Here is a 15,068-nt window from a genome sequence, read left to right as displayed (position 1 = left end):
GTTGTTCTTGCCTTGTTCTTTGTGTTGCAACAACCCAGAGCTCCATGACTCAGAATCTGCCTCGTTGTTCAATAAACTCTAATCTTGAGACCAGAATTGATCCGCTCCTTCCTCATAAACCAACTCAGGGAGGTGATCAGAAGAAACAAGGAAATTTCACCGTGACAGTAGCTGCAGTGCTTTGCTGTTTGTTGCATGACAGACAGACAGGCAGAGGGCTACATCTGTAGTCCACACAGGTGCTGAAAGGCATGATCTAAGGAGAAGCATGCAGGGAGGGATTTAGGCTCTCATCTTTGGAGGCAGAAGGAAAAATACAATAGATTACGGCCTATTTTCTGGATTTTGTTGCAGACATTTTAGATATTGAGATGATGTTAAATGGCCTCAGTGAGAATAAATTATATCATCCTCAAAAACAGAGAAAGCATGACATTAGGCAATTAAAGCCGCCTGAGCAGAGGTTAAACACTTTATATTCCGGCTGTAACTCTGGCTCAGCCCACTCCCAGTTTTACAATCTGATCATGAAGATGTGTCAGATTTATGATTTTCTACGATGCTTGGAAATGCTGTGTATTACTTAACAGAATAAAAATGAATGAATATCTTCATCTTGCACCCACAGGCTCTTTGATCTTCAGACATGGGGCCTTGCAAAGTGTCGTGCAGCAGCTGTTTCCGCTCTTCTGCTGATTAATTTGTTCATCCTCCCTCACGTCGCTCCTGTCTCCACTTTCTTTTTATCCTTCTTCCCCCAAAACTACATTTAAGTTGCCTATGGAGTACAAAAAACATGTGTAATCTATAAACATTGTAATGTGTACTCACTAGACATTAGTAGTAGTCCTTTGTTATTTAAAGATGGCTGCCAAACCCAAGCAGAGATGGGAACAGAATGTAAGATGTTTGAGGCATAATTTTATAAAAGCAGTGGCACGGGCTGAGGGCGATTCTCATGTGTCTGTGACATCCAAGAAAACAGCGGTTTTCAAATGCCTGAGCGAGCGCAGCCTTCTGCACCGGCTTCTCTTCCATCAGGCTTTAATTACTCAGCCAAAGGACTTCTGTAGTCTCGGTTTGGAAACTTGTTTTTCCGAGTCTGTTCAGCTCTACCTCTCTGGGGCTCCGTGGGGACACCATGTGTGAGAGAAAGGGTGCACACCAGCACCATCATTCCACCGTCTTTCCCCCCCGCCAGGTCTGAGCGTGTATCCAGTGACTATCAAATCTGATTTTAATTATACGCTTTCTCACACTTTAATAGAACCTCAGGCAACATTGGAACAGCCACATCATCCAGAGGAGAATGAGAGGTTTAATAATAAAAAATGGGCCAAATAATTATTCACTGTCACTCCATCAAGTCAAATCTATCAAGACAAATACGCAGGCTGCCAACTGAGTGGTAATTTGCTTGTAGTGATGTACTGTTATCATTACATCTGCAGCTGCTGTTGAGATTATTTCTTCAAAAACCCTTAAGGATTTTCCTGGTTGGAGAGCTCTCTTTCAAGCTCTACCGCAGTGGGAGAAAAACTCAATAACTGGAACAAATCCTCTCCTCAGACGCCGACAAAGCTCACATGGCCACACACACACACACACACACACACACGCGGTTTATCATCGTGAATCATCGGACAGCTTTCTGTAAAATGTAAAGATGATGCACTGAATCCAGTTCCTGGCTCAGAATGCATTAGAACCATTTAACAGTTCTGACAAGGTGATTTATATCCACAACATATACAGCTGATAGTGAAGCCAGCACAGATCACATCTCATAAGCACGGGTAGATCCGTGTTTTGTGTTGGGTCTCCAAAGCTGGATCACACTGGGGATCACAGGCTTCCTGTCCCCACCACCACCACCACCACCAGCAGCACTCTAATTGGGTGTAGGTGGTGAGGCTGCCAACATATAGGCCTAGGAGATTGACCATGGTGACCCGGTGCGTCTAGTCACTGTGACAAGAGACAGAGAAGCTTCTAGATGGACTTTTAAATCAACACTACGGAGTCCTTCTCAAATGAGAGTTGAACATTACTCTGGTGAAAAAGAATCACAACAGAGGATGTTTGTGTGCCAGCTATAAAAGTTCACCCAGCCAGAGGCAAAGATGGTGCACCTCTCCGCCTCCATCACCGAGTCCATCCTGACTGCTCTGCTGCACAAACATTAGTTCTATCCAGAATGGTATCCATGTCCACCTCCAGGACCTGAAGGAGGGCAGGGATCCTCTGTGACCGACCCTTCCCATGAGCCAGAAAGACTTTATGAGACAATATACTTCTGCATTAAGAATATGTTTTGTGTGAGCAGTGGGGAGACGACTCATCCTTAATAATAATGTCTGACTCATGACGGACAGGTGGTTCCACCAGCCGCAGTTTTAACAATGCAACTCATAAACAGTGAGTTTGAGTTTAACGTGAGAATCCACAACACAACATTTTTAAGTTGTAATTTCTCCCTTTAGGAGATTCGTCACAGCAAATGAACGAAAGCAAACGAGTCTTCAGATGAACAGTTTTATTGTTTTCTTCACACAGCTGAGTGCAGAACGATGTGTCGAGGAGCCACATGTAAGTCAATAACTCTTTTGCTGCCTTTGTCTTTGTTCTTCAGACTTAAGAAAAATCCACAATGCGTTTTTGTTTTTTTTGTTTTTTACACCAGTGTAGCCTGTTTATCATTTATTTAAATGCACGTTGGTTTGCTTTAATAATTCATTTGTACTCAACATTTAAGAACATCAGGATGTGCAGTGTTAGAGCAGTGCTGCGATGCAAATTAGAGACACATCATGTTTAAAAAAACACTTAAATCACATTGAAATTTGTATTCTAGCAGCCTCAGGTTTTTTTCTTTTTGATTTGTTGAAAACACACACAGCCCCTTCGGCGCATCACTACCAGCACACTGGCAACTATAGCATCAGCACACAGCACTGAGGAGGATGAAGGCTCACAGTGTCCTACATTGTAGCAGCTCCCATAATCCGCATGGGCAGATTTTTTCATTTCCACCTGGACCTCTGCCAATCCAGAGGATTTCTCTGCTGCTGACAACATTTCATTGCCCAGATGAGAGGACGTATCCTTCCATGTGTATTATGGCTAGTCCTACAAATGATATGGCTACCAACTGGACAAACACCTGCATCCACATTAGAAATAACACAACCGAGATGTAATGCTACAGTACAAAAAATAAATACATAAATAAATAAATATGGTTTCCTCATTAAGAAATGACGACTGGTGCATGACCTTGTCAGGGGTACGCTCCACTCTGACTTCATCACTAATGCAGTGCAATGATAATTTAATAAAACATGCTTCAACTGTTCAAACAGCTGTTCAGTTATTCTGTCACAAGTGGCTTCTTTAATGATCATATCGGCTCTTGTTCGCCGAGTGCTAAAAAAGACATTCAATCAAGAAAAAATCAGTTTTACACGCGAAGGAGACTTTGAAACAATGACATGAGACACTTCTGTTTTTTGTGTGTGTGTCACTGTTAGCGAGCGAGTAGTGTTTTAAAAAAGCCAACAACAATTTTGAATTGTCCACAAGTGAAAAAAGCACATATGGTTCTCACGAAAAGGCCATTCACCATTTAAAGAAAGCAGTTTTTAGTTTTTCACATCATGTGCTGCTAATGGACAAAAATCATGAGCAGAAAAAAATACACGGGAGAAAACTGATTTTACATTAAACGTCGTCAACACAGACTCAAAAGGAACAATCACAAACGTTCACAAGTCTTTTGTTGTTTTTTGTTTTTAGCCAGGAAAGGCCTCTTTCAGATATACGATCTTTTCTTCCTTGTGCACCTTTGATTTTTGCAACATTCTGTGCTGTCCAGTCACCTCCTGCATCGCAGCCTCCTCTCTAAGGCTTTTATATAGTGTCTACTTGGTAAAAGAATGTCCACGAGGAAAGCTGGGATGTGATATCTTTGTTTCCTCATGGGAAGAAAGAAAAAACAAACAGCGTTGGAACAAATGTCCACCACAATATTAAGAGCTAACATTAATTAAGCTGGATCTTTATTCACCAAGCGGTCCATCTGCCCCTACATTAAAAAAAAACATAACATATCTGTGGATCAAAACGTCTTCTTTTAATCAAGAGCGAACCATCTCACAGCAACATTCAGAACGTCCGCAGTGTGCCGCTCTCATCTGACTTCCCCTCTACAGCTCAATATTTTATCAGCTATGACACACTTAGCTGAGACAAACAGCAGAGGACCAGGGCTGCTGCGCCACCACTCTTATTCATAAACATGGATAATTACTACTCAGATGAGGAATTAAGGATTGTCCTTGAGGGTCAAACTCAGACCCTGACCTCACTGAGCACTCAGCTGGCGTCACTACGGCTCTGTCAATATGCCAGCGCCGGGCAGCTGTCCGACATCGCTATTAACCTGAGCAGAGCCGGCCCATCCATAAAGCTGTTTGGGATGTGGCAGCTGCTCAAGGGGCAGTGAGGTATTAAGCATAGATTTACAAGAATGAAAATGTCCTCCCTCCCTCATAATCTCTGATTTTTTTTTTTTAAACACACAAGACAAGCCATACGCACATGAATGTACACACACACTGTTATGTAATGCCAGCACGCAGCATTGGCTTGTTGTGGACACACAACACACACACTCTGTGTATTGACAGAAAGCATGCACTGCCACTTCTGCACTGACTTCCATCCACTGCTCAGATTCATGCATAATATTGAGACAATCTGCAATGTTGGGATGCCTCAAAAATAATCAGCAGTGAGGGTTGTTCTCGTCCACTTGGAAATCATGAGCATCCACCTCCATACGCCGCAACTCTGCTTCAGCACGGGAGCTCACGGCGAGTATTCTCAATATCGTGTTACTCAGGAATGCTTTTCCAGCGCACATCAAAGCCTCACATTCACTATGAATACAATGCAGCATTGTCATCATAAAGAATGCAACCAAAGCGGAGTCAACGGAAAGCTGATCTACTGCAGAGAAAAAGACAAATCCACAGCAGGCTGATGCGGCAGCGTACAGCGTCTTCTTCAGGGGAGGAAGGAGGAGTCTCCCGTAACGTCTTCAAGGTTCAAATTGTGAGCCCAATAAACACTGCGTCTTTGTGACTACTCATGTAAAAATGTAAAAATGTTGCACTGACACCCTTGCTTTTGGGATTTGACAGAAGCAACAGTCAAAAAACCTTCCAGCGGCCATATTGAATTCCTTACATCTGATCCTTTAGGAATCAAAAGCACGATCTTCACAGATTTCCAGAGCAGCTTTACTCGCACCGCCAAACACTTCCACATTAGCATCGACCCACGGAACCACGTTTCCAGGCATGTAAGCCGAGCAGTTGGCCAGACCCATGATGTCCACGGGCCGCAGCACTCTGTCCCACATGTTGAACTGGCTTAGCTCGCCCACGAAGGCCTGGGTGGCGTCAAAGCGGCCTCCGACCACGTCCTTCAAAGAGAAACACCACAGTTTATTTCTGAATGTAAACACGCTCTAATTAAGACGAGTCTATTCTGTGTGAGTGTTTTCACTGTGCTGCCACTTTAAAAAGTGTTACGCAATCTTCAACATTGTGCAATCTGCAGCAATCGCACCTTGACTGAAACACAAATCGACGCCGCCTCCTTAGGCTCCAAACTATTGCAGTATGAGATAATGACTCTCTGTGGAGATTATTTGTACGTCAATGCACATTTTTTAGGTTTATGCATGGTGTTGTCATGGAGCTAACTACTAAAATAGCCTGTTCCTGAGGGAGTAATGGTGCAGTTTGGAGGTAAATGAATGAGGTAATACTGAAAGGGCCATGATAGCGTGAGAAGAGTCTGTCTCCCTCCTCGCCGGCTCTGTGCTCTGTGCCGCAGGCACTAAGCTTGGGGGAGAATGTACACAGAGACACAATAAAACACACACACACACACACACACACACACACACCTCTTCTCTACCATGGCTCTCACCTGCTCCTGGCCCAGGATGATCACCCCTCCAGGTTTAATTGGGTGCCAGGGGGCCAGGTTGTCTCCTGTGCCTAGACGCTCGCCATCCTGGTAAGCCTCCCAGAAACCATCTCTGGTTGTCCAGGTGATGCAGATGTGATGCCAGCGACCGTCACTCACTGACAGGGGGAGTTGGGCCACCTGGTTTCGAAGGCCAGAGAGCATGGAGCAGGGAAGAGGGTGAGAGGAGCAATGAGTTTAACTGTGGCATGTTAAAAACAAGGACAGCAATTATAGAGGTTAGGGCTTCAAAGACACTGCAGAGAATTGTCTACAGGAGCTGCTGTGACACATAAAATTTAGATTACCCAGGTGACATCAAGGGATAGAACATCCTTCAAAGCAGTGGGATAGCTAACAGCAAAAACAGCGTCCTCTCCTGCTTTAGCGCTTTGTTCATAGATCAAAGAAAAACAACCGGTTATTTCACCAACCAGTGATGTCATGATCCTCCGAGGATACGGCACCAACACATGAGATAATCAGTGTGCACTGTAACTCATTAGCCTTCTCCCTATGACTCCACAAAATGACTTCTCTCCTATCTAGTTGTAGATGTAGCTGCAGATCAGTGGCGGCCGCTGCTCTTTCAAACAGGAAGAGGCTCATTTTAGCGGTACATTATAAAATGTAGCCTGACCGGGACTAATAAAGGGAGACCTTAATTGAGACTGCTGCCAGCCACAGCCATGCCACAGAACTACAGCAACACACACATGAAAGGATTTCCAGGAGTAACACACACCTAAACTGTGTCTGTATAGACTAGCAGAACTTAGTTAACTTCAGTAATTTGAGCTAAAGGACTTTGAAGGAACTAACAAAACTCAATAACTTTATAGTGATTAGTGTTAAAGGTAGGGAGGAGATTTAAAAACTCAGTGAGAGTCAGCCAGGTTTAAAGTAAACACACGCCCCTTTCTCTCGGAGCTCACCCTGAAGCCACGCCTCCAATCACATGGACGCATCACCTGAAGACGAGCTGCGGTCTGTGACTTCGGCCATCATGCACGTACCTCTCTGGTGCACAGAGCAGGAAGAGAGTGACAACCAGCCAATCCTCCTACAGGGTCCACCCGGAGGATTGATGATGTTTTTATGTTTTATAGCTTCAGATGATTCATATTCTTCGTTTTAATGAGAAACTGCCGAACTAATCGGTTGCTATCGGACTGTAAAGAGAAGTTACACTAATTTAACACAAAGTGCATCAGAGTGAAATCTCCTACCCGACCTTTAATATGTGCTACGTGTGGAAAACGAGCAGACTGGACGGACAGCACGTTGTGACTTCACTCTGGGGAATCAGCTAGGGACTAAATTCTACTTTGCTCAGATGCCGATGTTTGTTTCCAAATCCCTGCCAATCAAAAAGGGGTTCAGCCTTTTAGACAGCTCCACCAATCATCGTGCAGAAGCCTAGGGTCTTGGCCCGCCCTCGGTAAGCCCACTTTCTATTCACCTGCAGAGATGCTCAGCGTCCGAGGAAATGAAGATTTTCTGCATTTTTCCAATGAACACATGGTCTTACTGCATTCAAAGTAAGAGCATCAGACGTTCAGCGCTGGACTGTGCTGTGCACTTAAAATCATATTATTAATCAATAATATTATTAATAAATAAACAGATTGATAAAGACATAAACACATTCTGATGCTTTTATTGTGTGAAATGTTAGAGGCAGCTCAGCTTCCTTTGTTGCCTCAGAGGAATCCACACTGCAGCAGATTATAAAATGGGAATAAAAAAAATAAAAAATAATTTCATTTCCAATTACAGATGAAACTGACCTCGCTAGGAATACCAGGTGCTACGCTGTCACCACTGGGAACACTAGCTGGCTGACAGGTTGTTGTAAAAGCTGTCTTAATTCATCCGCCTTCCATGGAGGCTGCATGTGTCCAACCTGATCCAATATTCAACACACTCCACAAACCAAGGAGGGGGCACGGTCTAAATCTGAGCATCAACTGTAGCTGTAGGTTGCTAGGCGACAGGGGCAGAGCCTCAGACATCCACTGTTAGCTTCTGAAGCTCACTTTGAAGCTCCGTGGGGTTGGGGACAGCCTCAGGCCGCTCGAGGAATTGCAGTTTTTTGCGGTTCCACAGTGGCTTCATTTCTCCGCGGTGGCGGTCGCTACCTGGGTGAACACTTAAAGGCCTTGAAGGGTCACACCACCATCTTTCGAAGGATGGTGCATTAAATAAAAAAATAAATACTGATGACCTCCTTTAGTAAGAGTAAGAATGAGGTCTTCTTCAACTGTTCCACCTTTTACTAAGCCAACAAGTGCCCTGACACTGCACACCTACAGTGTTAGTACTTGTATCTATGCTTTTCATGCAATAAAATGTCAAAATGTCTGCTGGGGAAAAGAACTCATGGTGCATTTTATTTATTTTTCAAAGGACATTCTGTTCTTTACCTCAAAAGAGGCACAGATCAGGCTGTTTTTAGAAGATGCTGTTCAAAGAGTCACTTACATCTCCTCATCCAACCAGCAGCTTTAAATCCAATGTCTGTCATTGTAAAAAGAAATGTGTCGCATGATGCCTACAAAACAACGCTGAAAACTTTCGGAATATACAATTCGGCCATGACGTGTAAGGATCATGGAATCAGATTGCACATGTAGGCTTGTCAAAAGAAATCCACTCCTGCAGTCCCCCTTTGAATGAAAACCTGAGACGCCCTGAGCCTGTTTTGATCAGGAGGTATTTTCTCTCCCTGAATAAAGACATAAAACATCCTGATAAAGATGCTGCCTCCCCTCCCTGCACAGCCACGTACAAATATAAAATACAGACAACGTTGCACTTTTTATTACTGTCGAGGCAGCTTTCTGCTTCCTTTTCAGTATGCAGCCAAATGAACGGCATAAACAATGTGCCCCAGTGGACCCTGTTATCACGAGAACAAGTTCAACACATGGATGTGCTGCAGCACATGCAGCTCTCATACTGGATCTGTTCCACCGCTCTCCTTCTTCTCTTTTTTCCCCACTTCCTGTGCCACCTTCTGATCTCCCTCTCTCTCCCTTTACCGCCAAAGCTCTGCAGCTTTTTTTTATTTCCAGCCCCCTTACCCTCCTTTTTTTCCCCTCATGCTCGCGTCCCTTTCTCTCACCATCTTCCTCTCATCTGTCTGACTCGAACACATGTATAATGCATGCTGAAGAGAAAACTGTGGGGAGACCTGCCTGTGCCAATAACACCCAGTGTAAACAAGAAAGTGGGAATAAAATCATCTCTACTGAGGGAACATTTTACCCTAAAATCCCCAAAAAATCAAATCAAATTGCAACATCACACTGATGCAGAAGCAGCTGCACCATCATGGAACAAATATTTACAATGTCTGTTTTTTCCCCACAATATATCTGATATGAGGCCAAATGAACTGAATCATGTGTATAATCCACGCTGTGGCCTGTTCATCAGACTCACATTGACTGGAAGCACGCTGGGACTGTGTAGCTACAATAAGAGCATCAAAAGACACACATGGCGGCTCAGATTCTCTAATGAATTGCCCTTCTGCATTCTTGGATGTGTGTGAAATGTGGGTCAGTGATATTAAATATTAATGACATGCAAAATTAAATATACAGAGCTAATGGTCAGCGAATGTCTTCTCAGCGGTGCCATCATGCACACATGCAGTGGTGGATTATAACTAAGTATTTGTACCTCTTTACTGTGTTTGAGTACATTTTTAGGTATCTATACTAAAAATAACATATTCATATTTTTACTCCATTACATCTTGTAGCTGTTATCTGTACTTTCTACTCCACTACATGTCTACAATGTTTCGCCAATGTTCCTCAACCTTCACAAAAATATGGATTGTGATGTTATCTCTGAAGTTTAAACCAATCAGGTGGCTGTATTTGCTCCAATGATAGCAGAGCTCGGCAGCAGATAGACCGTCACTGGCCTCCCAGCAGTTAGCAGCTAACCTTAGCATTGAACATGGATCCAGAGTCAGCCTCCACTGAACTGAGCCACCAGGGGGCGTATTTATAAGATATGTTTGAATTTAGAGGGCCTAAAAAAATATTGGTGGCTATACCAGAGCATTCTGTGTCGGCCTCAGAGAAAAGAGCTGCTGGCAGGGATTTACTAGCAGTGACATCTGTAGAGGCAGAAGTATGACCAGGAGCTACATCTGCATCCTTTATCAACATGGCTGCACCTAGATATTAGAGACAACTCACTGTGTGAGTAAGATTAAGATTAAGATTAAGATTAAGATTTACTTTATAAATCCCCGTGGGGAAATTGAGTACTTAAAGTTAAGTTTAAGTACATTTGAAAGTACTTAAGACTTCCACTTAAGTAGGATTGTTGATGCAGCACTTCTACTTTTACTAAGTATATATTTTACTGAGTATTTGTACTTTTACTTAAGTACCAAGCTTCAGTACTTCCTCCACCACTGCACACATGCACATACAGCATCTATGAGTATTATTTGTTTCTAATTAGCATCTTAAATGCTACCTTACCTTATCATTAACTAGCAGCTCAATCGGGTTGTTGCCCCACTCAATCAGGACGATCTCATTGGCCTGGCCGGGCACGCCGTAAGAGAATGGCGTGCCTATGCCAGGGCTGGCGCTGGACTTGAGCCACATGCACACGGTGAAGGCGTACATCTCTGGAAGGCTCTTCTTGATGCGTCCGTACAAGTAGTTAGTACGCAGAGGGAGGGACACCTTGAAATCCTCGGGTGACTTGAAGGCGTTATTACCTGTTGATAGATAGTGACGTGTTTAAAGACTGTGGCAGGAAGTCTGAGGATGGCGACACAAATAGTCGGTCAGCAGCTTTTGATATTACATCAGTAATGTTTGTCACTGCATCATCATCCTGCCTCTGATTGGCTGTTTCACCAGCAACAAGTGAACACAGGACCAGGCTGAGTGTAGTTCTACATTTTTGTGCATATGGTTCAATAGCAATGATTTCCTATTCCACAGCCAAGAATTATAACAAGACCATCTTTTTATCTCTTTAATGGTTTCAAAGAGGATCTGCTGTGGTCAAATACTTTATAAATTATTTAGCTGTTGGTCAGTTAAAGGAAAATTACAAGTTTTAATATTTAAAGGATTCCAAGAAAAGAACTGGACAGGAAGTGAGTAAACAGTGCTGCTAGATGATGTGTGATCAAGACAGATATAGATGAAATTGCTTGCTAAAAATTTTAGGAGAAAATGAAAAAGCAATAGAGGAAAGTGAAACCTGCGCACACACACACACACACGCACTGCTGTGGATGTGCACAAATGAAACTTGGAACTTGACACAAAATAAGAGAAATATATTGAACTGTGTCCCAGTCACTAACAAAATGAGCTCTTTGTCAATGCAGCTCCACTAAAATCTGATGTATAACATATGCACTGTTTGCTGTTTAAAGCAGAGACGTCATACGAAGTCTTTGGTATGAAAAATTCTCACATTTCCCGCAGAGAAAACAACACCACATCTCAAAAAAATGAGACATTGCACTAGTTTGACGTAAATTGAAATAAATTAGGTTCACGGTAACAGTTCTTACACCGATTTATGAGACAGCATGTGGGGTTTTGTTACTTTGCCTCCCTACCAAGCATCTGAGCAATTAACTTTGGTTACCAGAAGCACACACCTGCATCAAGCCCTGGCTCTGACTCTGCAGAGCCTGAGGGGACACCGGTCTGCAGGAAATGTTCAGTGAGTAAAAATAATTTCTAGTTCTGGCAGATACTTTACATTATATGTCTTCCATCAGAATGTGGACGTCTTTTCAATATTTCTTAAACTTATTAGGCATTCAGTGTTGCTTTCCAAGCCTTAATTTCAAGACCAGAAGCTTCTCTGAGAATACACACACACACACACACACACACACTTGCATCATCAGAAATTTACACAGGGATTAAACAATTAGTTCTAAATGCGACAGCAGACCACAGACAGTCTGGCCAATATTTCCCATTGTATCACTTACTTTTCTCAAGCTCTGTGATCCTCTCGAGGAGGGAATTGAGCGCGCTCTCAGTGCGTTGGCGGTGGGCCGCCGTTTCGTTGTAGAGCTGGCTCTTCTCCTCCTCCAGCTCAGCCACCTTCCGGAGGAGCTGGGTCTCCAGTGCCCCCAGACGTTGCCGCAGCAGCTCCCGGAGTTCGGGTGGCAGTGGAGTCAGCGCTGAGACACTTCCAGCTGACACATTAGTGCTGGGCAGACGCAGACTCTGCTGCTGAGAAGCAGATAGATGGAAACATTTAATCCAGTAAATCCTCACACATGTATTCAGTAAATAAATTCCTAGATTTGCAGTGAATGAATGATCTTATCTGCCTTTTCAGTCTGATATCCTTTTAGCGCCATTGTTTCTGATACAGCAATATCAAAATGAAGACACGGCGTCCTTAGGGACGGCTTTGAATGGCGACCTGCCAAACACCCATGACCGCTTGGGTATTAGAGGTTGTCGGCATGTGACGTCACCTAAAGTTGACACCAGGCGTGATCACAGATGGTTTTTGACTGTACACTGGACAGGCCCAGGCTTATACAGGCTGCATGGATGCATTTCAAACTGCCAGCTGTGTTGATGCGACCTGCTGTCTGGACCTCTTTGGAATTCAGACAACTTTCAAGTTTGATTAATCTTTCCTGACACAATGGTACCATCTGAAGTCCTTGAATGAGAAGTCCTCTGTTCACCTGGAGCTGTAGTCATGAAGCTAACAATTGCACAGTCCTGAATGCAACCGGTGGCATATGCCAAGGGCTTCGATTGGAGACAGAGTAGCTGGAGAGCCATATGCTAGCAGCAACACCAATACTCATCATGTAAAGCAGATGCAGATCAATATTTATGTGATTAAAATGCAATATTATATGGATCCTCACAGATGCAGTATATCCTTGATTTGATCAGGGTATTAAAGCATCCAATCAAGGAAAGAGGGAGAGGAAGGGGGGGGGGGGGGTGGATTGGCAAAGCTGCATGTAAAAATAACCTTGAATTGAAAAACTGTGTTGTCATTGCTTGTTGCTGGTATCAGGGCTGTCAGGGGGTGAAAAATATACCACAGTGTTGATGTGACATAAGAGATAAAGCCGGGGCTTATATCAGCATTCTGCTGCATGTGAAACACTTCCCTATAGGTGACCTCGCCATCAGCTGGATGTGATCTCTGAGCCTCGTGGAACTAATCCCAGCAGCAGAAGTGGGACTGAACCACAGGGATGCTGGTGCTGTGGAGCTCTCAGGTGAACTGGGAGCCAAGCTAAGCTTTTGAATGAATTTAAAAATGCATTGCTCTGATGCAGGTGAAATCTGGGGGAATGGATTTCATCAGCTGCTATGAATAATTAGTCACATGACTGGAAATACCAGAATATGTGGAACACATACACACTGTACTCATCAATTATTCAAGGATGTTGCGAATCCCTGCACCACATGCGTGATTACACCTTTAACAAGACGTTTTTGCTGCTCATGTCTTATTGATGACTCTGATGTGTTTCGCCGTGAGAGGTAGACCTTTACAGAGTGGAGTCGTGTTGCTGTGACATCCCTACGTGACCCTTTGATCTCTGATCCCCCCTGAGACGTCTCCTGCAGCGCGGAGTATTATTAAGCATACAACCTCCATAATAAGGCACGCTACAGTGGAAGGGCTGAACAGGCGAGGAGCACGGAGCTCAGCACAGACACGCTGCGTCTGCCTGATGAGCTCCAAATCTTCTTTTGGGAAGGGAATAGGGGAATTTTAAGCGTTTTACGCAAGAGCTGTGCGTCTGCGCCTTACCTCTAAGTTCTCCAGCCGACCTTTCAGAGTCTGCATGGTCTTGCCCAGTTGGTCTATAACCTCACTTGGGTCCCGGGGCAAGTCCCCCATGGTGTTTTTGCCGTACTCTTTCCGTCTGGAGCCCTGACCCCGGGACTTGCTCTGCGACGACTCATCGGCCGCCGCCTCGCAGCGCGCCAGCTTGGAGTTGAGCTCCTTGATGGTTCCCTGCTGGCTCACGATGGTCTCCTTCTGCTGCAGGATGGTCTCCCGGAGTTGGATAATGGTGTTCCGCAGCTCATCCTCCACAGGGCTGCTGCTGCTCTGGACGCGGTTCCCGGTAGGTCCATACCCGCAGCCGGGCTCTGCGCCCGGAGGAATAGCGTTACACACAAAGCGGCTACCTGTAGCATCCTGGCCCCGAGCCGTGCGTCCACCGAGCAGACACAACAGTCCGAGCACTAAAGGCAGCATCCCAGCTAGACCGCTCACACCGATCCCTCTATAAAAGGAAAAACTACTTGCTGGCGTCTGAAAGTCTCCTGTAAAAACTTCTTTCAACCACAGCTCAATAATTCATGTGGTTGCGGGCATTTTCTAGACTTTCAAAGTGCAATAAAAGATCAAACTTTGTTGGCAAATCAGAATCCGCAGTGAAACATCCTAACATCATCCATCCACCGACCACATGGCAGGTCCTCTGGAAATACACCAGAATCTTTCGGCAGGTGTGAACTCGGATAAAAATCTGCTCCTTTAGTGTGGAATGAGAAAAAGTTGCAGCCTATTGATCTGTTGTGTTCAGAAGGAGAGTCCACGGCCGCGGAGCGCTCGGCGGCTGCTGCCTCTCTGTCGGTTGGCTGCGCTGTCAGTGCGCGCTGCTGAACACACAGATTATTATGGGGAGGCGCGCGCTGGCGCTTCCGTTCATCACTCGTGCTCCGGTTATTCAGCCTCAGCCTACGTCATCACTGGATTCCAGTGGAACTAAATCGTGCTGTCAGTGTGTAGCCATGACTTTTCGTGACCTGTTATAAGGAGCGCTGAAGCTGAAAGATGTCAAACAGAACACAGCCTGGCTCAGACAGGCAGCCCGGATCTACTGCAGGTCCCTCTCAGCGTCCTTTAGGTAAATGTCTTTTTTCACTTTTTAGGGTCAAACTTCAAGGTCTGCCCTCTCTCATTCATACACTGATCTATGCACATGAAAATAACGTTAATCTTTTACAGGATGG

At 44.5% G+C, this 15,068-nt stretch overlaps 1 protein-coding gene across 1 annotated transcript; it reads right to left on the bottom strand.

Moving 5' to 3' along the window:
* Positions 1-5,260: 5,260 nt before the first annotated feature.
* Positions 5,261-14,307, bottom strand: nptx2a (neuronal pentraxin 2a). The gene is made up of 5 exons (XM_028412537.1): positions 13,855-14,307; positions 12,041-12,287; positions 10,551-10,795; positions 6,001-6,180; positions 5,261-5,488 (listed from the first exon to the last, which is right to left on the bottom strand). Exons 1-5 carry the CDS (start codon positions 14,305-14,307, stop codon positions 5,261-5,263), a joined length of 1,353 nt encoding a protein of 450 aa, XP_028268338.1.
* Between the last annotated feature and the right edge of the window lie 761 nt (positions 14,308-15,068).

This window comes from Parambassis ranga, chromosome 8, assembly GCF_900634625.1.
Source record: "Parambassis ranga chromosome 8, fParRan2.1, whole genome shotgun sequence".
Lineage (NCBI taxonomy): Eukaryota > Metazoa > Chordata > Actinopteri > Ambassidae > Parambassis > Parambassis ranga.
The sequence above is the reverse complement of the archived record's forward strand: the minus strand, read 5'-3'. Positions and strand labels throughout refer to the sequence as shown.